Genomic DNA, 26,825 nt, shown 5'->3' on the forward strand with positions numbered 1-26,825 from the left:
AGAGGTGCATTACATCTTACAAGATAGCACTTAGAGCGCTCTAAGTAATCAAGCCAGCAGAGGGTTGGTGTATAGTGGATCTCAATCCCAGCATTAATCCAGATTAGCTGTAATCTCAATCGCTAGCAACACTAGCACTACTAGGCAACAGAAAATTGAACCGGATACAAGAAAAACCTCGCACAAAGCCAGTAACAGATAAAGAGACACATACGAAAGGAAAGCATTACCTGGTCGAGGAGATTGAGTCGTTTCACGTAGGCCTCTTCAGTTTGGAGAAGCTCTTTGGCAATATTCAGGAGTTTCTGAGCTTCTGAGCACTGAGGGGAAACAGAAAAGCAGCAAAAGATTACATCTAAGGCAAAAGAAGACAAACATACACGCCAACTCCACCATATTTGAGAAGTTTTCAGACAGTAGTCAGAGGTGAAAGAAAGCTGACACCTTGTGCTTTAAGTTATAAATAATAATGTGACATAAACATACGTTCAAAGATCATTATCTATATTGATCTTTGCAATATAATGTGATATAATTCACCACAGCCACCCAACAGGTTACACTGCACAGCTACTGCCAGAGAAGCATTTTTATTCAGTGTTAAAGTAACCACTGTTACTACTTCCTACCTGAATAACCTTTATGTTACACTTTCTGTAAACACTAAACAACATTCGTAATATATAGTTGTATTTATTTATTCATTCTTACCCTTTTTTACCCCGCAGTTATTCACTGTGCTTTTTGTATGAAACCACTAACATGGGATAGCTGCTCTCTTTTTAGCACACAAACACGTGCATCGGCTTTATAACCAAACTGTGTGGCAGAGAGAGACCAATTATTGAGTTCCTTAAAATTCAAATATCTGTGTTACTTCTTCATTTAAAGTTTAACCTCACGTGAGTGTGACACTAGGATTCCATTTTCACATCCATGTGGTAAAGGGAGAAACATCCTTTGTGCTCACCTTTAGTATCAATTCGCGACATGTACATACACGATTATTTTGTCACATCACTGCCGCTTACGTCCCAACGTTCAAAACACTACTAGGCGATACGGAAACTCAAACCCCGTGTTTGTCTCACCATGTGTCACCCCTGTGATGACCGGTGAGGGTGTAACCCACCTCACACCCAGTTCCTGCTGGAGCTGTTGCAGCACCCCTACAGCCTTTGAAGCATCAACAGATAGAGCTCATGGCTGGCTTGATGAGAAGTAGCAGCAATGCTTGTAGGAAAAACAGAAGTGTCTGAAGGGGATCTTGGACTTATGTAAAAGCCCAAAATATTTATGCTTGTGGCTGAGGCAACTATCAGCAGCGTCTGCAGCAGATTACTGTAAACTGACATTCAAAATGTGTTATTTTAGTCACTGGTTTAGTTCAACAGCAGTAAATTATGAGATGTGCTAATAGCTGCTGCGGTGAAATTGAAGAGCCCGGTTTCCTCTCTCTTTCGCTTTGACTTGATGAGATGAAATGACATAAAAACACTGCAGTAGTTCATCCTTGTATCACTGGTTCAACACACACTGAGGTCACAAAACACTTAGCCTATTGCGACAATGCGGGTTTTGCAATAGCTGTCTTCAAATTAAAACAAGCAGCATCACATTCATTTAAGCCGAACCCAAACCTGAGCTTAACCAAGTCTTGATGTAAAAATTATAGAATTTGTGCTATGGGGAGTCGTTTTTTGCCTCCCAGATTGTGACTGTGCAAAAAAACCTGAAACCTTGACCCTGCAGTAAAGGGATCTTAAAGCTTTGTTCTCGCTGATGGATGAAAATACTCCTACTCATAAAGCAGGAAGGAATACTGAATCGGTTAGTATAAAAATGATGTTGCACATGTGGTATGTCCTTCACAGTCACCATCAGAGCAGCTCCATCCTTCCAGCTGAGCTCCAGAGACATGGAGAATCAATACCAGTGTGCACTGAAGTTGTTTTGATGACCTAAGATCTCACTAAGATAATTCAGCTTGGGTTTTTCCATTAATATGTCACTCCTCTGTACTCTTACCCTGGCACAGATGGCAGGGGAAAACTCACCAGAGATTATGCTTTGTAAGGAAATCTAACAATGCCAAATATTACTATGTGAACAAAAGTGAAACTCAGTTTTCATTGTGTGCAAAGAAGAGGGCACACAAAGTCAGCAGAACTTGTTTTCAGTCACTCTTGCACCTCACATCACTAAAAAAAACCACATCCTCTGTCAAAAGGTTGTCATTATAGAGCCATCAGCATGTCAGCTGTGCTGTTAAGACACATTCATGTAGACACAGAAAGGCTAACAACCACACATGCACACACATAGATCAACACACCCTTCCTCTGCACAGCGATGCTGGGATCAGGAAGCGCTGAAGAGCACAGATACCTTTTCCCCAAAAGGCTGCGGGTGTGGGCAGATAGTTCATGTTTTACAGTACTGACAACAGCTGAGGGGAACAACTACTGCTGACATTCATGAGTGCAATGCCACATAAATCTACTGTCTTAAAACACTCCTATCGGTTCCTAATGTCTAACATTTCTGGACTTAGCCCGAGTAGGAGTCATTGGACAGCTTCGTCTGTCATCACCTTCACGATCACTTCTTCTTTTCCAATATTAGTATATTTCATGTCTGTGATACTGTTGTACTATGATACTTTCACAAGCTGCTGGATAGAACAGGAAGCACTGACCACACATTTAGACCACAAGGAAGGGTATGAGAACTATCTGAGGTACCTGTGTTGTTTACAATCGATACTGTACTGGGACACAAGTGAAGAAGAGGAGAAAGCTGACATTTTAGATCAACTGTAGGAACACTCTGTCTGTGCAGTCTTTGATCTGGCAATCAAAACATGCTTTTGTTACTGCTCTTGGGCAGCTATTCAGCTTTTTTTTTAAATATGTAACACAAGAGTCCCTTTTAGCTACAGCTCAAGTCATTTGTGACTGGCAAACTGAGGCTGTAATAGCATCTAACGTTTCATGCAGAAGTATTCTTTGAAAGTGTTCACCGAGGCTCAGATAATTATAGACACACGCTACTTTTTTCCATTACACGAACGGCAGGCTGAGATGAAGCTTTTAAACTCGTGGGACGTGTGCTTCGATTTCAACAAGCTATCAGAATTCCTCAAAATTACCACACATCACCTGAACTGAACGGTGGAGGCTGTAGCGAGCCGGTGTCTGTATTCAGACTTAAAGTTACGGTCTTTGGTACGTGTGTTTATGACCTGCTGATGGTGAGCGAGGGAGGTACTCACTTTCTGCGCCTCCGAGTGTGTATCTGTGAGATACCCGATCTGTGTGTCTGTCAGAGAGTGTATCTCCCCACTGCTCCCCTCATCTAAGTCACTGTCCTCATCCTGCGTTGAGTCTCGCTTGTTGTCCAGTGTAACGCAGCAGGACACACTCTCTGTCTCAGTGACGCTGTCGTAATTATCCTCCTCGTCAATGACATCCTCATTAGGGAACACCTCCCCTTCCACGGTGCACGACGGGCTGTCAATGCCACTGTCCCGGTTGGGAATCTTCCCGTTCTGCTCTGAGGAGTCCGGATTGTCCAGAAGTTTGTGGGATGAACCTTCATCCCGCCCCACGTCATTGAGGCAGCCATCGTTCTGTGTGATGTCATTCACTGCACAGCTATCCATCACAGGATCACCGGTGCCGTCGATGCGCATGGAAGCCAGACGCGAGAGATCAGTCTCGTCGTCAGTCCGTTCAAAGTTGCCAAGCGCAGGTTTATCCACAGGGAAGGAGTCTCCTGCAACCTTTGCCGTGGTGTCCTGGCTGCAGGAAGTGATATCTGGTGCACTGTCCATTCTCAGACACAGCTGCAGCTGTGAGCGTGGAAGCACCCCAAGGATGGGGACCCTGGAAAAATAAAAACAAAGAAAAACTTAGTATCACATCACCTTTACAGATGTGTATTACATCAAGGATCAATACTTGGGGCTGCACAGCAAAACTTTAATTTCTTGTTTCCTTGTATCTACGTCTCACTGAAAAACCAGCCCACATCTTAAACTGCTACAAAAAAAAAAAAAAGGCTAACCTGAAACTTCTTTTAGAAGACAAACGATAAATCTGCCAAACTAACCGGTCTCAGTCTAAAGCCAACAGTCTACATTTCTCAGCTTACCTTGAATTTTCAAACCTCTCAATCAGCAGCCCAACTTTCTGTGCCTCTCTCTGCGGCTGTGCTCCCTGGCCAGGAGGGGTTAGCGTAGGCTTTGGTTTAGGTGGAAGAGGGGGTGCTGGCAGAGGCCTGGAGGGTGCCGGTGGGATCCTCTTAGGTTTCTTGTCTTGCCCAAGGGCGAGCAGGTGCGCAGGTTTAGGGGGCACTACAGATGCGCGAGTCCAGACAAAACAAGAAAAGCAGAGCAAAAGAGAAGCATGAGGCTCCAGACAAGAACAAAAGCAATCAGGTAACAGGAATAAATCCAAGGGAGAAAACCTCCATAGCTGTGTCGCTGGTTCACTTAGTAAAAACTTGAGATAAAACACAGAAAATACAAAAAAAAAAAAGTCAGAAGAGACAGAAACGTAGCAGCGCAGTGGGGCAGGACGAAATCAACTCTGAGCGTCAGCGATCTGCAACTTCCTTATTTCTGAACAGGATGCTGAGAGCATGTGCGTAAGCCATTGTGGCTCAAGAAAGATGAGAAAAGAAGAAGGAAAAAAAAGCAAGTGCAAAAATGACAGTGCTCTCTTAAAAATATATGCTACACTTAATAAACACTTACATTATAGGCCAACTTTACTGACATATCTGAATTTTTTTTCATACATTTCATTTTAGGAAGCATTTTTGTCAGAAACCAGGAAATGTGCTGATATGTTACAGTTGTTAATTTCAGCACTTCCTCCATCTGTGTGGGCCACTGCTGATTAGAAAGGAGCAGACTTTTCTTTATGCAGTAGTAACAGTGCATGTGTTTATGTGCGGTGAGCTGTCTCCTGAGGATGATAACATATAAAGATGTTTCAGTTTCATCAGTTCATCAGAAAGGCAACAACTTTACTTTATATACTTCTTTTTCAGCCAATATTGAGTATGTTAAATAAAAGTAAGGAGTAAGCATTTTATGTATGAGTGGGAAACAGAGGATACAGCATCACCAACAAACAGTTGGACAACCAGTTAAACTGTAAATTAATGAATGTTTGCAAATTAATTTTTTAATTAATAGTTTAACTGATCCATTATTTTAAACCATTATTATTAATGTTGTTCACTGTAGCTGCAAAAAAACTCACAACGTTTGTAAAGAGCAATCCAATAAAAAAGGGCGAAAAAAGAAAAAAGGGAAAGTGCTACTTGCTTCTGCCATATAATTCATCAGTTAAGTGATTCAGCATGTTCTGCACCACCAAAGCTTTTAGGCCAGAGAGATCTACGTCCAGTTTTAGATTCTTCTCTGCTCAAAAACTGACAGAATTACGACTTCCCTTTCAATTCAATTCTCCCTCCCGTTGGATTAGCTCGGAGATGTCAGTGAGGAAGTTCATCCTGTCAGGTGGGAAGTACTGTATGCATTCAAATAGAGTACCAGAAACTGTAATTGTGCCCAAGTAGCTCATAAGTCAGGCGAATGACAGTCAAAGCACAGTACGACTAGTTCTATTTGCTAAACCTCTTTAATATCGCTTGCATTTTTAAAAAAACAAAACATGTATTATATTTACACTTTTATGTGCAGACAAGTACATGGAATAATATGTTTTGACTCTTCATCAGCTAACTGATATTTGATTTCAAGCAGCTTTAAAGCAAGAATATGAAATGTAAACAGGTTTGAAACTCCTAGCCAGCAAATCTGGTGTTAACCCATGAACCTCTGAGCTGTGTGTGACTGTTTTCAGCACTGCAGTCCAAGTTCAGCCATTTTCAGCCAATGATCTTTACCACCAGTATCAATTCATGAAAAAATGAGAGGATCTTGAAATATCAAAGGTATTCTAAAGGGCGGCTGTGGCGCTTTATAAAACCTTGTTTTTTCCTTGATCAGAAATCTTTCCTGATAAAAATGCTAATCAAATGATCAATTTTAAATGATCAGCAAGAATTTCTCTTGCCAAAACTTTGAATAGTTCAGAGCATTTTTAAAATTGGGGACAGGTCTGTGGTGTGTCCTAGTATGTTTCCCAGCGACTCCCTAAACACAACACATGTTCATATTTAGCATTCTTCAAATGGTGCCCGATCACAAACACTTGGGAGACACTGCCCTGCTTTACAGCAGCAGCAGCAGCTCTTGCAGAGGTGACCTACTGAGCACAGTGAGTGGCAGAGTGAGGTCAGGCAGCTGACGCGTCCCATGTTATAGAAAAGTGTTTTGTCAGAGCAGAATAAATCACGGCTCGATAGCAGGGGTCCAACCTTGCAGCACCTTTCAATTATAATGACAGCACCGATGTCAAAACTGGCCTTCAAGGGGCTGTGGTGTGTCACTGGATTTTTACCTTGAGGTTTCTGAGCGGTTAGTGTTCTGGGCGAGGTGGGGGGCTGAGGCCGCGGTTTGATTGGAGGCTTGTCGTGACATGGTCTGGGGGTCGGACCTTTCTTTATGAGCCTTGTAGAACACAGGTAGTCCACTGATCCACACTGGTACTGCAGAGGGGAGGCAGGGAGATCTATATATAGAGGAAAAGAAGAAAGACAATCTTAGGTATTGATCAATATAATAACACACATCTAAACACAAGGAATAATCCTGCGACAGCGATGCAGTGGTGCGTGGTGACTACTGCGGGTGAATGACCTTGCACTTGGTGTGCTCCACGGCGTCGCCCTCGGACAGATAGCATTGGGGCCAAAAGAAACTCTGCAGCATCAATCCTAATACAAGGCCTAAGGCAGCAGAGAGCTGCAGAGCCTGCAAATTGGTTTCTCTTCACACTCTCAGACCTGTAACTGACTGGATAAATCTAATTTTCTGTCGATGCTGACTGGACATACATTGTGCACTTTTTAAAGCAGCTAAGTGACTTCCAAGACCCTCAATGTTATCAGTTTTTGTTTATCTCAACAAAGTCAATCAAATCAAAAATGGAAGGATTTCATCTAAAGTTTTATATTTAAAAAAAAAAGTCACAAATATTTCTAAAATAGCTGGGCCCTGTGCGTGTTTAGCACTATGGTTACTTCAGCTGCAGGTTTTTGTGCAACAGTGCATTTTTAAGCCACAAGAGCAATGTATTTGGGTGCCACATCGACATGGTTTGAGTTCTGTGGTGCTCTGTGTGGCTTTAGCTATATAGGCATGTATTTTTACATTTACATATAGTTAACTGTTAACTGTCAGGTCGCTTTTGGCCTTTTGTTAGATGTGAAGAGCAAAATGTTTCCTTTACACTTTCACAAATCCATCGGGATCATCAATTTGCCTTTAAAACTTCAAAATGCAAAATACACGATGCAAAAAATCTTTAAAGGACGAGGTGGTAATGTTATCACACATACACACATATTTCCATTACATTTTGACAAAGATATGCTATGAATGCCAACTCTTTGAAGTCCAGTCAAGAGAGAAGAAACAGAGTGTTTGCACTGCTATTGTTTGCGAGCGTGCATTTGTCTGTACCATATGCACTCTACGAGGTTTCATTTGAACATACCACAACAGCCTTTTTTGCGCCGTTATTATCGGAAGGGGGACAAAAAGTGCAGCCCCAGAGTAGATTATGATAATAGCTATGCATACTACAGCCACACAGCTCTGTTCCTTCAGGCTCATGGATTCGATCAAGTCACACCAACTTTTGCTCGACTGGATTACAGCCTAAAATTGCACCGAGCCCCCACAAGAGCCTTGGCACATCTAATTTGGTGTTTTTCAGCTGCGCTTCAGGCAGTGGAAGGAAAAAAATTCTGTCAGTAATGAGTCCTGTTATGCTGTCTGCCTCATGTGGCACACTGCAGGTGTTCCCACCATCTTTGCACCAGTGGAATAAGAGCAGGGCAGGGGGAACAAAGCAAACAGCTCCCTCAGCTCCGTACAATAGATGGAGAACACGTTTTCCACACTGAGGACTGCGGATCAGTGCCTACAGTAGGTAGATTTTGAATTTAGTTAGACTATCTTTGCATCCGGTCCCTGGCAAAAGAAAAACTGCAGGCCCTTCACAGTGGTTTCACCTAATGCCATCTCTAAATCAGAGATGACTTGCGGGCTGAGTCAGAGGAAAAGTCCTTCAGCCAAATAACTGCCTGATGAAGAACACTTTGACCCAAGACTGGCTGTGGTCTTTGCTGGGAAAAATAAACAACAGTGCAAGACAGAGGCATAAGGGCCGGTGCCTATGGAAACTCAGTGTAGCTATGGTTACCTGAGAGCCAAACCTGGCCCTCATGTCAAACTGCTTAACACCGAAAGAAACTTGACAACACAGCAGAGCGAGTAAGGAGCTGACACTCACGTTTTTTTTCCTTAATTAAAATCTCACAAACCTCGCATGAGTACACAGGAAAATATGTAAGCAAATTCATTCAGTCTAATTATATCACATAACAGTGTTCAAGCCATTACTAAAACAAATACTTAGAATATAAAGGAACACACAAACAGCCAAGAGTGCCATAAATACATTACCTTGCGTCCTATCTTTCCGTGTCAGATATCCAAAGTCCAAAGAGCAACTGCATGTAAAAGTCATCCACACAGCAGTGTTTAAACCAAAATAAATCCTGCCCTCCCAGTTTTCCGGAGTGCCGTGTGTGTGTGCGCGCGCACGCAACTGAGACTACTCTTTGTGGCCAACAAACACAGACATACACACCCTAACCAGCCCTTTAAAAGCCCAATCCTGCATTATACCAAAACACGCACAGTCACCTGTCCTTTCCCAGTGGTGTTAGAGGACCTGCACCTGTTTGCTCACCTGACAAACCTGATACTAACAGCTCCTCCCGGGGCCAAAATGACATGATTATGTGTCACTGTGGAATCCCAGAATCTCAGCATATAATCTTACAGTTTGCCCACAACACAGGAAACTTTGCCCACAGCGCACAACTCAAAAGACAAGGGTTAGAGTTAGATAATCAACAAAATCGCCTTTTTGAGGCAGTCACCTAATTGATTTGGACTCAAGAGACAATATTAATAATGTATCTATCTAATTTAGTGAGAGCTTTGTAAAAACACAAAGGAGAATAATGAGCTCATTAATTTCCTTTGCTCCCCACACAGTAACTGAAGAATAAATGAACAGCACGATTAGAAAGAAATTATATGAGAACATTATTACTGCTACACCCTGAAGGCTGTGCGTTAACATGGCAACCTCTCCCAGCAAAACCAACAATTAGTCACTGTAAATCTTACCTGTTCTTTCATGGTTGTGATGTAATGCAATCTCAGCTTAGGACTGTGAGGACTTTGAGTTGTAACTTCAAAATACTGCTTCACAGTATACACCTACACAAAGTTAATGGTTGCCGTGTACCTTATACACAGAAATATTCGGATACCTTCAGGTACGTATACTGACACTTTGATTTTAATCAGCAGGAAGCATGTAAGCGTCCGGGATTGTGATGCTATCATGAGAGAAAAACCTAAGGAATGTATTTCTTGTATTAGCACGTCACAGCAATGTGTATCAGTCTTTGTTTGATTGCTTTTGCCTTTTGTGTAGTTAGATTGTCTCTGTTGTATGACAATTAATCAAATTATGAGTCTTAAGGTGTGTTTACAACGTTAAGTAAACAAGGTCAAGAATCAATGCAAGCTTTCAATATTTGCTTTTAATGCTCAATGCTGCAGACATATTTCTTTTCAATACCGAATAACATGGATACAAATCTGGTGACTGTTAAGTTACATACAGGAGATGTAGGTTGACCGTAGCACATGAAACAAATTCAAATGGAGACCGTAACATTGTATTCTCAGGTGGATGATGAAATGAACATAATGTATAAGAAAGTAACAGAAAATTGGGATTTAAAATAAATTAATAAAAAAAAACATAGATGTTAATCATCGCTGTACATGCGACATTTCTAGTTTTTGTCACAATTTTCAGTTTAACTACCACCTTACAAGCAGTCGGGGGGTGTTTGCAGATAAGCTGGGATCTTCTGTGTAAACTACAGCCACTGTGACAATATGCTAGCAACTAAAGCAATCAGGAGGATTGTAGCAGCCTCTTTGTGACCTTTTTTTACCTAGCAACTGCTAGCAAACTCCAGCAACCACTCAGCAAATTGTCTGTGGACAAACATTTTTATCCAACATCCAGTGGTTGCCACGGGGTAGCCGACAGGTCATTAGGCCTGTACGGCTGAAGCCTTAAACTTCCAAACTTTCTCTAAGTTCTAATTTTCAGACTTAAAAAGATAAAATAAAATTACATATCTAATCAGACTAGGCCACATCAGTAGAATGAGTTAGTATGCAAAGTGAGAAACAGTGGGGCAAAGATGGTTTAGCTGAGGGACACTACATTTTGCTATTTGCTTTGTTATCAACAAATGATGATGCGATGCTCTGAGCATTTTAAAAGTTGCATGGCAGCAAAATTTAATGATTTTGAGTTGGACTTGTACCTTTCAAGCTGTGTCTCTGTCTCCCTAGTTGGGTGTGAGCACAAACCGTAGTATAATGTGCTAGATGTGCTCATTTTCACCAGGGATACTGAGATTAGTACAGAAGCTTGTTTCCACCACTGAAAACAAAAAACAGAGCAAAACATTTTCTTTACTCTCCATAAATCAAACCTTCGAGATAGACATCTCAAATTTTCACCGTGCTAAATCAAAGTTCCGAGAAAATAACTCATAACTCTCTCCTCTCTCCATTTTCCCCAGACCCCAAGACACTCAGGTTCAAAATATACACAAACACGCACAAGGAAAATGCACAGACGTAGCTACCCTGTCAATCACCTTCAGCCCCGAGGCGACCCCCACAGAGTCATTTATTACCCATCATCCCAGAGATGGATCGCTCACAGTCAGCAGAGTCTCCCCACTCAGACAGCTACTCAATCAGCTCTCCTGTCCACAAAGCAACCCTGGGTAAGGAAGAGCTGACAGCGCCACTCTGATAACTTCAACCAACCACCCGCCCAGTTCCCCACCAAGACGTGGCAAGACATCCAGTTTGGGTGGTGTACCTCATTATTTCCTATGTCACCATCACATTTCTTAGCTTTTCTGCCTTCATTATACCCACTCTCTTCCTTTCCTTCTGTCTGTGTCTGTATAACTTTCTTTCACTGTCTCATTCAGAATAATACTGGTTTTATTTCCACCGTGTTACCCTGAACGACTCAGCCAGAGAGCAGCAAGCTCTCATTAAACGACTCTTAGATTTATAATGAACTTTGAGCCACAGAGCCACTTAAATTCTTGGCTTGGACAGGAACACATTGTCTTGTAGAAAAATAGCAAGGCTAAGAAAACAAAGGAATTTTGCTTTGTCTCATTTCTCCCTCTGCCATACCAATATGTGCTATGACCTTGATCTACTTTTCAGAAATCAACTTAATCATTAAAAAAAAAAGAAACAAAGATAGATAGAAATGTATAGATGAAGACAGAATTTAAATACATGTTGCAGCTGGGACACAGAGGGACTGAAATAAAGAAGGTGACATGTTCAAAAAAGAAAATTAAAGCTATAAATAACTATAAAAAAAAGTATTTACTTTTCTAGATATAAGAAACTGGTTGAAACGACACTATAAAAGGATAAAAACCCAAATGTACAAACCAGGAAATTAAAAAAAAAAGCAGAGAGAGAAAATACTGGTGTGAGTATAACAGCAGCTGCCCTGGGATCGACAGTAGGGCAGATCTCAGTCTCTGACAATCACACAGTAACGAGGGCCCAATTCTATTTTCACCACAGGCTTTATTAACCCACACACATCTCCACATGCACGCAGTCATACACACACAAAAGTACACAAGGATCAACAGCTATCCAATCATATACAGCAGCATCTGGCTACAGCTTAAAAATCTATATTCATCTTCTCCTCATCATGCTCTGTAATGAGAAACAATCACATTTTCTTTGTCAACCCATCAGTTTTTTTAACCTACTGTAGAAAATATTTATTGTTTAACAATTAGCGGCACCCCAAGTTTCACTGGTATGGCATTAGGCACTGAGCTGAATTAGGTCAGTGGGCATAGCAGGCACAATGGCATGTCTCCCACACTAAGTGGGAAGATTTCAGCAGCTCCCACAGATTGTGATTTTCTGGGATGAGAAGACAGAGAGGCTGAGAGGTTAGAAAAAGGTTCAGCAGGCAACGGATTGCTAGAAGGTGTTAAAGTCATAGCCTCATAATCTAAGAGTAAAACTCACAAAGCAGTAATGAATTGGTTCCTATATTGTGCTTTTCTAGTTGACCACTCAAGGCACTTTCATACAATAAATCTTCTTTGCCCGAGTGCTATCTTTCTAAGATTCACACTCCAATGAATGAGGTCCAGTGTCTACCCGAAGGACAAGTTGGCATGCAGAGTAGAATGGCCAGGGATTGAACCACTAACCCCTAGCTAGTAGATGACCTGGGTCACCCTCATCCTGGGTGAGCAAGCCTCACTTCCACTATGAACATAGCCACTGGACTTGATTTGATGTCTTGAGAGACAATTTGATGTCTCTTAAACCAAAGCAGGGGGAAATATATATCTATATAGATATCTATATCTATATATATATTAGGGCTGCCACGATTTGTCGACTAGTCACGATTACGTCGACTATCAAAATCGTCGACGACTGATTTAATAGTCGACGCGTCGTTTGAAACTTTGTACGATCACAAAAGACGCAGGAATAAGTGGCAGGATTTAAGAGTGTAATAACGGACTGAAACAGAAGATGGCAGCATTGCATGTACAAGGATGTCAGCTACCGTTAAACCCCGAAGAAGAAGAAGAAGCAGCTGTGTCCCAGAATTCATAGCGCGGCCCAGCGCAGTTTCCAACAATGGCGGCAGCTAGTTAGTTTTAATGTTACTCTTATTATTCTTTCTGGGTCACAAAATAAACGTTTAACATATTTTCAGGCGAGAATGTAGCTGTGTAAACCTCAAATATCTGCTCAGTTTATCAGGACACCACATATTTTCAAAAGCGCTCCGACGTTTTCGGAGACATCTGTTACCCACTAGCTCGTTAGCGAGCCGGGGGCTAGGCTCACTAGCGCCGTGAGAACACCGGACTCCCCGCAAATCGTTTTCAAACCCACCGCCGTCTTTCGCTACTCAGGTTAAATATATATGAGTCACTTAGATAACTTAAAATGTTATTGTTTGGCTTTTTTTTTTTAGTATTTTATTTGTTCCTGAGTAAATCAGTTTGTCTGAGATTAAAGTTATAGTTAAATTTAACGCTGATTTTGTTTTTTTTATTAATTTCCTGTAATCTAAGACCTTTAAATTCATGAGCACCTCTGGAGGAGGGGGCAACAGTGTGCTATGCTGGCGTTTGGCCTGACAGAAATGATTAGAAGAAGAAGAAGAAGTGACACCATGCTACTATCTAGCTAACACTAGCTAACACACGCAAGCATGGACGAGGGCGGACTTTTGGGTGGAAAGTTTCTCTTTAAGAAGTTGCCTGATGGCTTGTTGGACAAAACGAGAGTAAGATGCACAATTTGCAACGCTGAATTCAAGTACCACAGAAGCAGTTCATCACTGGCGTATCACCTGAGAGCAAAACACCCAACTGAATCCACCTCTACGGGACCTCGCCAGTCTACGCTTCAGGAGTATGGTGCTTGTGGACGAATAACAAAAAATGTGAGAGAAAAGGTAACCAATTCCTTGGTTGTTTGGATAGCTAAAAACTGCCGACCAGTTAGCATAGTAGAAGATGATGGACTGAGAGAAGTCATTCGTGCTGCATCAGGAGATGAGTGTTGCCCTCGAGAGGAACCATTGTGTCGAGACTGCACACTTTGTATGGGGACCAGAGGGCTCAGCAGTCCAGCAAGCTTGTGCAAGTAAGGAATGTCGCTCTCACCGGAGACCACTGGACTTCGGTGAACAACGATAATTACTTAAAATATAAAGAATAAAAAAATTTAATTGGAGCCAGGCTATTAATAAAGTAATTGAGATTAATCGCAATTAATAACAGAAAATTGTGAGATTAGTTAGTTAATTTTTTTTAATCTATTGACAGCACTAATATAGATATATAGATATAGATATAGATATATATAAATAGAGAGAGAGAGAGAGAGAGAGAGATATGCCTCTCATCATGCTTTTTAAAAAAAAAACAAAAAAAACGAAAACCTGAAACTGGCAATTGAGACCCTAAACGAATCAGTGCAGTGTTCACCATTATAACACATCAACTATGAAGTACATATATTTCCCTCAGGACTTCTATGCTATCTGATGATCTTGTTTTTGCCACCAGTAGAGTTGCCCCCTGCTGGGCATTAGAAGGAGTGCAGATTATTTGCACTTGGTTTCACTTTTCAAATATGGAGGGTAAATCCTTTATTTATACATTCTGTGCAGCATGCACAGAGCACTCAGAGATGTAAATATACTAAGAAAACAGGCCCATCTGTTTCCAGTTCCTGTAATTATACACTGTCACCAAGTGGAAAAAGCTAAACATAAACAAAGACTGAAGACTTAATATCGAAGTGGCATCCCAAACTAAATCAATCGTGCTTCCGTGTACCCTGAGAAATAAAAGAAGAGGCAACTGCTATCCCAACAGTTGCCTTTATTATGGCTAATAATATCGCAAGATGGTCACAGTAAACTACTTGTGCTTTTAGTAGATGCACAGTTTTAATAAAGTGTTAATTTCTTTTTCAATTGGAAGGTATTCTGTCGTCTACAGTTGCAAGCAGAAAGAAAGTAAAACACGAGCCAGAGCTCCAGTAGTCATATTATTATGTATAAACATGTGCCTGAGTCTAACAGCATCCTTCATTTCCTGTTGTGTCCTTGAGAGCCAGTCTGAAGAAATGCTGAGGGTGAGATATGACACACTGACCTTTTTTGAACAGTGTGACTCAAGGCCAGCACAATCAGCAGTCATCTGTACCGATACGTGATAGTCACTGGAGAGCACTCAGACTTTACAGTAAGTAGCACAATGATGTGAGGACGTGACAAAGGGATGGTTAAAATTTTTCATCAAACATGTGATTTGACAGGACGGTTGCACGCCGGCCTCTCCATTTCACAGCTACTCCATGCTACGGCAAACACTCTACACAGACTTTTATGAGGCAGGGTGCAGAGAAACAAGCCTCTGTCTGACTGGATGCAGTGTGCTACTGTAGCCCAGAGCATTGCTGCAAAGAAAACAGCTACAGATTGGCAATTAGGGCAACGCACACACAGGAGAACAAGGGGGTTTACAAACCTGCCTGTGGAGATGACTGCCTAACTGTCCCAGAAACTACTGGAGCCTCACTGAAACCTACTGTAGCAGCTCTCAATGGGGGCTTTCACTGTGAAAAACAAAAACCAGGCTGGACTGTCTTCACAACAGTACAAGCAAGGTTTCACAGGAAAGCCCATCTTTTCCTCCCAGTTTAAGTATATTCGACGCATATTTACTGGTAGAGAAAATTTCAAGAGAAAAGAAAAATACTATTTCCAGTGCCGTGGGGGATGGGTAAGTCTTTACACATAGGTCTGCTCCTTGAGTCACCAGCACCTACAGTCGGAGAAAGCATTTTCAAATTCAATGATTCCCTATTTTACTAAGGCCACACTGTCTCGAGTATTGCTCATGTTAATCTTCTGGATCAAAGCTCGATCGCCCCTCATTCTGATTAAAGGTCTCTGAAGCATCAAATCATTGATTATTTGACCAGACATTGATACGTGGGATTAACCAATCATTGTGTTGGACAGGACCAGTCACAAACTGCTTCAACGGCTGACAGCACGATCGTTGAAATGATTGACTGCACGTCAATAAATGTTGAGCACAGTGTCACTTGCAGCAAGGAAAAGTATCCACCGTTTGCATTCACACCAACAAATGTGCAAACGTACACGTCAAAACATGCAGGCTGTTCTGCCCAGTCACTTAACTTTATAGAAACCCATCTGCAGTACGCACCACAAAATTAGTCTAACACTTAACTCATGTCAACACTGTTACCATTAAACTCTGATCTGCTAAGGTTTTACAGCAGGCTGCAAAGCTTTCCACTGCAGCCACAGAAACACCATCAGGGCCAACCAAAAACACAGCCGACCAAAACGTTGCCTTTCCCAAATAAAATGCAACACTCACACCTCACATTTCCACAGAATTACACCTTTGGAAAAGCCAGGCCCAACAAAACAACAGAAGGAAGTGGCGCATGCAGAGCTGGTTTACCTAAACCAGCTTTTCCAGCACGTATCATATTATGCACGTGTGTGATGGAAAAAACAAGTAAAAGCAGGAAATTAGAGTGAACAGGGGTCCACTATTTTTGTGTACCTAAATGCGTCCGTTATTCCCCATTGGCTATTTTAACTACTGAACAAACCACGGATGATGTGATTAAGCAAACACTGTCTGAAGGTATTTAGCCAGCCATCACCTCAAGGCACTTTAAATTTTAAGGTTGACCCAAAATAAAATACAGAGAAAACTACAACCATCAAACAACCCACTTTGGAGAAGCACTTGGTGATAGTGGGAAGGAAAAACTCTCTTCTAACAGGAAAAAACCTCAGGTAGCAGTCGGATGGGGGTGATGGGGAGAAGACAAGACAAAACACACTGTTGCCAGAGATTAATAATAACTAATGATTAGATGCCAAGTGGTGTAAAAACATTCTGGTAATTCTGTAAATTTATTTCATCTGGTTCGCAACATTGTGCCAAAATGTAACCATCGTTCCTTTCAAATCTTTCCAACACATGTATTTACATTTTACACACTGGGCCACAATCATATTACTGCTTTTTTGCCCCCTGTTACAGCCTCTGTTGTCAAAGTGATGCTGCACTAGTGGGTGAGGTGGAAGGGTGGCCACAACACCACCCTGCATCTGTTCCAGGCAGGATGGATGTCAGCATGCGGAGAGGAGTGTCTATCAGGCTGCTGACACATGAAGAGTCCCAGAGCGGGACATCCTTGCCCAGTACAGGTCAACCTGTTACCCATTCTGATTCATTCCTGGTTGGTCTAAGGGCTGGGTTGATGAAAAAGAAAGGATGCGGGCGTGGAGCTGGGTGTAAGCCTTATCCCCTCCCTGTGTGCTGTTCTTCTGTGCACACTGGACTCTTCCCAACATACACACACAGAGACAGAAAGGTCACCGCACATTCAACCCTGACACATCTTCTTTGACGTAAGAATCATTTTCAAAATGTCACTTGGCTCCTGAAAGGCAGCGTCAGCAACGGGATCTCTGGAGCAAGAAGGATCCGAGGCAAGCAGCTCCTGTCAGTCTGCCCGAACCTCGAACACAGTGCCTCACACTAGCTGGCTGCAATTTCTTACTCACTCAAATGTGAAAACTGAGAATACTTTTAAATGCCAATGAGAAAGAAGCCTAAATTAACATTTTTTGTGTGAGAAACCTTGCATGGAAATTTAAAAAAAATGAAAACAAGCTGAAGTTTGTCAAGGGCAGAAAAAGCTAAGACATGGGAGCGAGAAGCCAAGACACGCCAAGAGCCACAAGCAAACGAGTTCACACAGAAATGGCTGTACAGGGAGAGGCCTGTTATAGAAACCAGGTGTACACTAGACAGACCAATAAAGGCTCCTGTTTCCTCTGTAATGGCTCCAGAATTTTTAACTTACAGCACAGCACTACAGTGCTCTGATCCGCATTCATTTACCCACACAGGAGACAGGAGGACCACTAGGACCAGCTTCTTGTACACTGAGCTGCTTAAACCCAAACAGAGATGCTGGCCTGCCGCTGCATGCGCACACTTTTCAAAGCTCTTGTAAATCGTTTACCAAGATTTTTGCTATAATCCAACTGACCCTCTGAGCCTATATTGATTTACAGATAACAGACTGTCTCCTTTGGCAATACAATCTGCAGTCCTTACAGTCTGCGTCGTGCTTAACATGCAAGTCATGAGCACACAAGACATCAAAGGATCGCTTCATGACCTTTATGTATACAAAATGCAAATCCAATTAAGGCTACAGCAAATGATTTTATAAGCTTAAATGTACTCATTATTTCCTGATTAACCCATTAACTCTTTAGCCTATAAAATCTCTCTACAACATCAAAAATCAACTTAGTTATTGTTCAGCTTCATTACTCAAATATAATCTCTGTAGACATTTCCACCATCAGCTTCCACTTGTTATATGTTCTCTTTAACATTAAGTATCTCTGTGCTGACAGGAAACAACAAACTACAATCCATAAGAGCTCCACACACTTGAAATGATCTACCCCTGATAGCTGTCATATTGTATATCCCATGACGGCTGGATAAATCAGAGCCTTTGTTAAATCTGTATAGAAAGAGCTGCAGAGAATCACCACTGCGTGCAGCAGGTAGCTCTAGCCCACCTTTCATCCGTCACGTCTGCTAAATGCTTTAGTTTTTCTGTCATGGGGTGTCTGAGGAGTGAGGCAAGGAATCATCGAAGACGGCCCAATTAGCGGGCTGCTGTTTCTGCAGCTTCCTGTGATTGACTGGCCAACATCAAAGATTAACCAGAGATGTATAAAACAACCCTTTTAAATAAAAAACAATGTTGATCTAAATTTTTAATATAAGATCAAAATAATCATGTCCACATTTCACTCACTTTATCTGGTGAGAAACATGAGTCAAGCCAAATGACATACAAAAATGGAAGATCAAAAAGAAAAGCTCACTGTCTTGAAAATTACCATTTATGGTAGCTCCCACACTTACTGCAACCATGAGTGCACAGGTACTCTGCATTTTATGAGGAGACATTAACAACCCCCTCCGAAGTTAATATGGCAAGAAGGGATTCACCAAATCCCATAAAAATATTTTAAAAAGCTGTCTGCTAACAAACATGCAAGCAAATGTGTATGTGTACCTTACATACACTCACACTATGCCTTGCAGGAGAAAATCATTAAATATCTCGTTACTGGCCTCTGGAAGCCATCTCATCCTTTCCACAGCAGTAGGAGACAACTACAAAGACAATTTAACACTGAAGCCTTTTGAGCTTTTTGAAATACCAGCAGGCCACAGTTAGAGGCAAGTGGCCTTTTCTCCTGAAGGAGGTCAGAGTAAAAGATGCAAATATTTCTCATAATTGAGTTTAACTAGGTTAGAATGTTGCTTGTTAATGTGTGCTTGTATGCAGTTTCTTTCTCTTCCTTCCTGTGTGATGCCAATGTCTTGTACAAAAACAACACACGCGCTTCAGTAGAGACAAGAGAGCGCCTAACATTTTCCGAGTGACTGCCCCGACCAAATGGAGAAGTAAAACACAAACGCACACAGGCATATGCACGCGAAGGAGCAAGGACACACATGATACTAGAAAGTAAAACGCTTGTGTCTCCTTACTTCCAACCTTAAGAATGTAAACAAACTTTTAAACTCAAAGTGAAATATCACACAGGAACTGAGCTTTATTTAGATGCCTTCATGACACTGACAGCAGTACACTGATCCACCCTTATCTGATCGCTTGAGGCTGATTCATATAATTATACATTACCAACACAGGAAATACCATCACCATCTAGACCCTAGGTGCCCCAGAATAAGAGGAAGTTGTGGGTATAATTACTAGGGTGATGAAGTACATTAATTAGGCTGACTGTTGAGCATGGCATTTGTGTGTGTGTGTGTGTGTGTGTGTTTTTCTGTTTGCGTGTGGTCTGGTCAGTGTCACCACAAGTTCTCCAGCATCTCTGACCAATATAAGGCGCTTCCTTCCTCTTGATTTGACCAATAAATGGAGGAAAAACCACAAGTATGATGCTGGATTTCCCAGCTCTGGGATAAATAAGGCAGGGCCTCATCTTTATCAGTTTACATCGACATGACACAGATTACATGATCAAATTTGCTTCACATTAGCTTCACTCCGGGACAGGGAAGAATTTCCAACAGGTGTACAGATGCAGAGATACAGAGATCAAATCTAATGACTTCCACAGAATGGCTGCCCTCACAGTTACAGACCCACCCCTGTATTAAATACTTGTGGACACTGTGGGCTGAAAACCTTTCCTTTGGCTTATTTCTAGAAGTAAACCTAACCAGACACAGGAAAATGGGTGAAACATGACTCACGACTTTTTCCACTGCCCAGGGGTTCTGAAATTTTGCCTTTCACACAAGGACACACTGTGTGTGTCTTTGTGCGTTGGCCTTGAGCAGTTTCTACATGTCAGCCTAACCATAAATATCAGCTTATGGTGCTCACAGCTCCTGTACGCAACCTGTATGTTTTTATTGCGTCAATGTCACAGAGGAGCAGATTTGGCTAGTTTTTACCTTTGACCAATCCTCAAGCAAATAAAAGAGGTATGCGTTGGTTTTAGTAAAGCATCGGCAGCTTTTGCAGTGAGACTGTGTTACTTTGAAAGCGCAGAGAATGACATAGAGACATTAACCTGGAAAGAAAATATAGCTGCTTTCACACATGAAGTTTGGATAACTTTCAGAGAATCAGGTCAGGATAGTTTTTAGTTTTTCTGAAATGTAGCACACAGCAGAAAATAGCACACTACAGACCTATTTACACAACACTCAGTTTGGTTTAAACCCAGTCACACAGGCCAGTACAGAAGCCACCTGGCAACGACCGGTTGCTAGGTAAAAATAACTGGTTACAAGTGTTTTTAAATGGTTGCCAAGTGTGCCAAGCAAATCAGCATATTTGTAGAAACAGCGGGCAACCGTGGTAATCTGCTAGTGACCAAAGCAATTGCAAAGCGCTCCTCACTACAGCACCATATACCTCTTTGAGCCTAATTTCACCTAGCGATCGCCAACAACCTCCACCAACTCTAGACCTCTGTGACTGGGGTCTAAACCCAACCAAGTCAAAGTCTCCATCCCCATCTCCGACAACTTTCAGAGCCTTTCAGTTTCTTGTTTCTCTACTGACAGCAACATGAATTACAGGGAGTGAACCCTCATCCTTTGATCATTTCCTCACTTGTCTGCTCATTTTAGAAGTTCAAGCGTAAAACTAAAAGAATTCTAAATATACTTCTATAAATATGTACTGTTAAAATTGGCTTTCATTGCTATTTTGCCAACCTAATATGCAAAATTACCCACTTCAGGATTCCAGTACCTACCAAAGCTGAGATTCTACTTGTCTTACTTACACTTGAATACATCTAATCACCATGATTGCATTGATGAATGAAAAGCCTGTTTTTTGGACTAATACCACCACCAATCTAAGCGGATCAGACCACTCTGACACCACTCAAGCCTGTGGTGAGCCAGGAAATGTAAGCAGCTGTGCAACACTGTACTACAATACATACATGCCAGGCAGACTACATGGCTGCTTGGCTCAGCATCATCCCATTGATCTGGGTCAAGGGGTCGTTGATTAGACTGAGTGCGGCAGTCTCTAGGCAATGCCACAATGTCTGCCACACACTCAGCCTCAGCTCACACAGCTGCTACCAGTCGTCATAGAAACACTCAGACTCCCCTTTCCACAAGACACCTCCCCAGTAAGCTTAATTATATAGTTGCGCAAAAAAAGAAAGAAAATGAATACAAACAGAAACATATCAGTGGAAAATAACAGACATCATACACAAGGCGGTGTTTGGGCAATCTGTTAAGCTTTAATCATCTGGGAAATTATTGTCATGATGCCATGTAATGACATCACTGAGCTAGTAGTGGTCATCACTGTGTCACTTCATCCACTCCTTCAGCGAGCTTGTATTAACTGGAACTTGCCAAATTTTCAGCTGAAAAGTCATTTCAGTGAAAGTGATTAAAAAGGACAGTAATATGAAGTTGGCAGCGTTTGTCGCTCATTACATTATTCACCTCATATCACTTGTTTGAGAAGCCGGGGGGCTCATCTCTCACTCCTAATTACCCACTGCAGTTTGGATGAAAGAGAAAACCAAACAAACTCGAACTGAAAAACACACATATACTGCCTTGCTCTCTGAAAAAGCACTGCAGGGTATCCAAGAAGCAAGGCAGCAGAAATTCGCCCCCAATGTACGTACTCAATAAAACATGCAGTCTTGCATGTATATTTCAGAGGGCAGCGAGAATTAGCCCACATTCATCAGACAGCTAGAAGCCCACGCACCCAAACATAACCCAGACTGAGTTTTGGTTGGGAGGAAAACACATTAATTTTGTGAAGCAGCAGCAGCAGCAGAGGCAGCACCTGCTACACATACAAACTAAAACAAAAATGTAAACTAAATGCTGAACAAGTGAGCTCATGAATTAATGTTTGCTCCCACAAAGATATACACATGACGAAGCGACATCAGTAACTCACCGGCTAAACTCAGTTTGCCATCTACCTCCGATGTTTGCTCAGTTTTCGCTCTCTGTCTGAAATCTCTGTTGCTCCTGCTGTGTGACAAACATATGAACAGTAAAAAGCAGAGTCCGATCTGCAGCAGAGAGAAGTCTGGATGTTTTCACGGCGCTCTCAGGGAGACGGTGTGAACGTGCTGCTGCTACTACTCCTGCTCCCTCATCGACTCTCTCCAACCACCACGCTGCCTCTCTTACTCATCCCTCTCTCTCCTCCTCTACTTCCCTCCCTGCTCCTCCTCCTATTTCTCCTCCTCCTCCCTCCACAGACTACAAACGCAGAGAGTGTCAGTGGACCCCCCCCTCCCACCCACCCAAAAAAAAAAAAAAAGGAAAGAGATGCGTTCCTCCTGTCCTACGCTCTCCCCGTCCTGATCCCCACACCATTCACAGCAGTGGGCTAAACAATGCCTCCGCCGCCACCGATCTGAAAGGAAGCCAGGAGCACTTCTCAACACGCAATAATACCTCCCTAACTGTCACCATGGAAACTAATGACGGCCCGGGTTGGTTAGGAGGAGGAGGGCTGGAGGAAGGGGGGGGAAAACGGGGAGATGGAGAGGGAGGGGAGAGTTAAGTGAGAGTGGGTAGAGTGGAGGAGGGAGAGAGGAAAAGAAGCAGCCGAATGAAAGATGGGGGAAGTGTGTGTAAGTATTAGTGGGTGTGCCTGTAGTAGTTCAATGAGTGTGTGAAGATATAAGTGAGCTCAAGTGAAGGGAAGGTGAAGGGAGGATATTCTTCAGATATTTGCTGGAAACACGAAGGGGTGTGGCAACAAACACATTTTTTTTGCTAATGACATTAGAAAATGATCACAAAACACTCATAAAAATGTTCTTTTAATTGCTTGATTTATCCTGCAAAGAGCCCAAATGCAGAGTTATTGAAATTTTAATGATATTAAACACAGAAAGGTAGAAAATATTTAGATTTGTGCATTTCTATTCTTGTTTAAATTACTCAAACTGTTGCTCGAACTGTTCTACAATGTTTTTTCCCATGTAAATATTTTGGATTTTCACTCACATCTGACAACCTCAAATTATCCATTATATAAATACTGTTATGAACTGACACCTTCAGCACTATTGCAAAAAAAAACAAACCCCAAAACAAACATCATCTGTATTTCTGATCATTTGTATCTCTCGGGGAGCTGCTTTAACCACAAGTCTCCGGGGAGTACATCCGTGTCCCTGCGTGACTTCCCCCCACAGACATGTGGATCACAAAAGCTGCCAGGATGACGCGCCCAAGCTGCTCGAACCCTCTTCATATGCACATATAATTACAACCACCCCCTTCCTCCGTGTCTCTCCGTGTTCCCCCTCTACACACTCAATAGTTGACATCAGCCTGAAAGACGGGGTGACATTGCCCGACACCGGCTGTGAACCCACAGACAAATGCCACCGATAACCATGGAAACACTGTTGGAAAACCCTCGATTTAAAACGATAACAGGGCTTTAGAGCAGAGTGTGACGAGAAGAGCGGAAGAGATGGTGAATGTGAAAAGGGGGATGGGTGTCTGAGTTTGATTTAAATTCAGAAAACGAAGGGTTTTACAAACTGGAGGAGAGTGGCTCAGAGTGGGTTAAAATAGGTCCCGATTGATCCTCTTGTATTCATGGTGAACGGGCAGTAAATGCATACTCCTTTGCAAACCGACTCACCTCTAGCAGCTTATTCTAGGCCACCTCTACCTGAACTGGGTGAAATTCTCAGCATAGTGAATTATGCATCACGCTGGACGCTGGAAGAGGTAATGCTCTCCGTGGCATTAACATCCGCTGCTCAACCCAGCAGACCTGACGAGGTGAAATCTTTTCACAGGAGGGAAAGAGCAGACGGGGAATCAGTGCTGCAGCCACCCTGCAGGGCAATCCGAAAAGGGGAAAAACCCATTTCAAATTAGAATAGAGCCTTGCCTTTGTGGGTTATCTAATGAGGCATGGTGCTCATGCCCCCTCTTTACACCAAAGACAGGAATGTGAGCTGTGTGTTAGGGAGGAATGTTGAACCTCTCGCCATCTTGCTGCGATTTTCTCATTAATCGAAGGCTGAATTCACAGCTCAGACCAGAACCTGCTTTTAAAAAAGGAGCAAAGAGACGACTGATTTTCATTTTATAGGCTGGAATAACCTCATTTAGATAGAGATGAATTCCCTTGCATAGGATAGTGATACAGCAAGCTGGCACAGCTTTTCTTCCCTTCTGTCACCCTTTATTACATTCACTAATTACAACAACAATCTTTTTCCATCTGTCCACAAAGAGGAACCTTTGTGTGATTATTTAGTCTCTGTCACACATTAAAAACCACTGGAATATTGACAACTAGCGCTAGTCTAAATCTTCTTCGCTCTACTGACCTAAACATAGCATCTGCCACACACATCTGTCCAACAGGATGACCAATAGCCTAACACACACTCCACTCCATCAGTGTCTTACTGGAAAATATCACTCAACTGAGTATATTCAAAGGAACATAAGGATGTTTTTTGTGATTTAATAGGAAAAACATGAAGACCAGCGAGGGAGACGAGCCCTACAAATCACATGTATGTTTTTCTTCTGGGCTGTAAGAAAATGTAAATGGGAATTAAGTTGTATACAGTAAATGCAGAGTATTTTTTCCTCATTAATTTAGTATTGATGTGATTGGTTTTTTTTTCAGTTATTTTACATAATTAAAATAATTTCCAGTGACGCATCTGGTAGGCATTTATTTTGTAGTTGTTTAATGTCAGACAAGGCGGTATTCGTATATCCATGCACCTCAAAGAATAGAGGAATTGTCACAAGGAAGATAGCTTGCCATGATTTAAAAAGATAGACAAGAAAAGATCTCCTATTAAGGAACACTGAAACATACTGGACTGAAAAATTGTAGGTAAACTGTAAAATAACAGTTTAACGCTGCCAAATCTAGCTACCAATGCTATCGTCTGTGGACATACAGAAATTTGAGTATGTTGTGTACACTCCTGCAGTTCCCCACCTGCTGATTTCTACAAGACATCCACAAGAATGCAGTCAACAATAAGCAAAACAAAGTATCAAAGCTGTTTGACGGCCTGCCAAAGTTCTGTCAACGTACTTTCAAAGGACTGCGCTGAATTTAGTCTGCAAAAAACACACACTGATTTTCCCCATTCTTTCTAGCACTGACGACAACGCGCACACTGAGGACTTGGCCCAGTTAGAGTCAGAGAGGACTCGGTACACAAATCTACATATATAAATCAGCATATTTTAAATAGTTCAGATCAATCAGTGAGCTGTTGCCATCATGGCACACTTGATTGCACCCTGCAGATGGTAGCAGGAGGGAGGACACTGTAGTGTTGTCATGGAGGCAATTCACGTTCCACAGCATGTTGACCCGACTCCAGGATTTTTCCAAACAGTCCTCACATAGAAAAACAACACAAGCACATATGTATATGAATAAATCTACCCCTCACCACTAGCAAACTATTAAAAAACACACACACAGGTGTGAGAGTTTGAGCTGAGAAAATTGAAATCTTTCACATTCTCACGTCCCTGAAGGTCCTGCAGTGCCAGGAAGACACAACAACTAGAGAAATCTCAGCAGAAGATAGAGGTTGAGGAAGGACACAGCGTTAGTCTTCCGCTGTTACTGATACACATTCACCTTGATGCGGTAAGCCTCCGGATCAGCTTTCTCAAAGGGGAACTGCACTCACAAAGATTCAATAGAAGGATCAATTAGAGCTTTCAGATTCTAGTTATGAGTACAGACAGTTGAGCTCATGTGTCAGATTTTGTTGGTATACGTCACTTAGCCTTGTTCAAAAGCTACTTGAATGGGCATTTCCAAATATCTGTTAGATCAAATACTGACCCTGAAATTCACCTTGGCCTTAAGTCCTTAAACATCCTCAAGCAGCAACAAAAAAAAATCAAAGAGATGTTTTAAATTACTCTAACAAGCGCAATGTCATCCCTCCTCTCTTAGGAGTCAAAGGCTCTCTTTAAAGAAGAGCTCATTAATATTTCACCCAGAGGAGAATCTTTTATTTCATTATTAATATTTAAACTTATCTCCAGGAGTGGAGAGGTCTTATCTGAATTACAAAGAGGCTGGAGCCCAGCATAATCCATGTATCTATGTTAACCCCCCACCACCACAGACAGAAAGACGATGCACTAGAACAGCTGTTACATTCTATTAAGACTGCAGCAGATGGAGGTGGGGAGCTCTAGAAAGTATTTTTCTACGCTGGTCCCATGATGTCTGAGGGTGCCTGGCCTTAGGGCATGTTAGCAGTTGTGGGTGCACAGCAAAGAACGAAGAAAAAGAA

The 26,825-nt window shown here is 42.0% G+C and overlaps 1 protein-coding gene across 3 annotated transcripts in view; it reads right to left on the reverse strand.

Annotated features, from left to right (window-relative positions):
* The window catches only part of fgd (faciogenital dysplasia), a 52,460-nt gene that overhangs the window by 13,131 nt on the left and 12,504 nt on the right, over positions 1 to 26,825 (reverse strand). The window contains exons 1-5 of one of the 3 annotated variants that reach the window (XM_086277623.1): positions 8,612 to 8,952; positions 6,480 to 6,650; positions 4,156 to 4,357; positions 3,275 to 3,887; positions 231 to 320 (exon numbers count right to left, since the gene is read on the reverse strand). In XM_086277623.1, coding sequence (XP_086133749.1) covers positions 231 to 320; positions 3,275 to 3,887; positions 4,156 to 4,357; positions 6,480 to 6,650; positions 8,612 to 8,675 — 1,140 coding nt within the window. In that variant the 5' untranslated portion in view covers positions 8,676 to 8,952. Of the gene's footprint in view, positions 1 to 230; positions 321 to 3,274; positions 3,888 to 4,155; positions 4,358 to 6,479; positions 6,651 to 8,611; positions 8,953 to 26,825 lie in introns of those variants that run through there. The other 2 variants (XM_086277622.1, XM_086277624.1) reach the window with 2 other exon arrangements.

The sequence above is a fragment of the Aulonocara sp. 'chitande type north' Nkhata Bay genome, linkage group LG20 (assembly GCF_057382095.1).
Source record: "Aulonocara sp. 'chitande type north' Nkhata Bay isolate Kocher_YH1m ecotype deep benthic linkage group LG20, A_spYH_male_GT1.1, whole genome shotgun sequence".
Taxonomy (NCBI): Eukaryota; Metazoa; Chordata; class Actinopteri; order Cichliformes; family Cichlidae; genus Aulonocara; species Aulonocara sp. 'chitande type north' Nkhata Bay.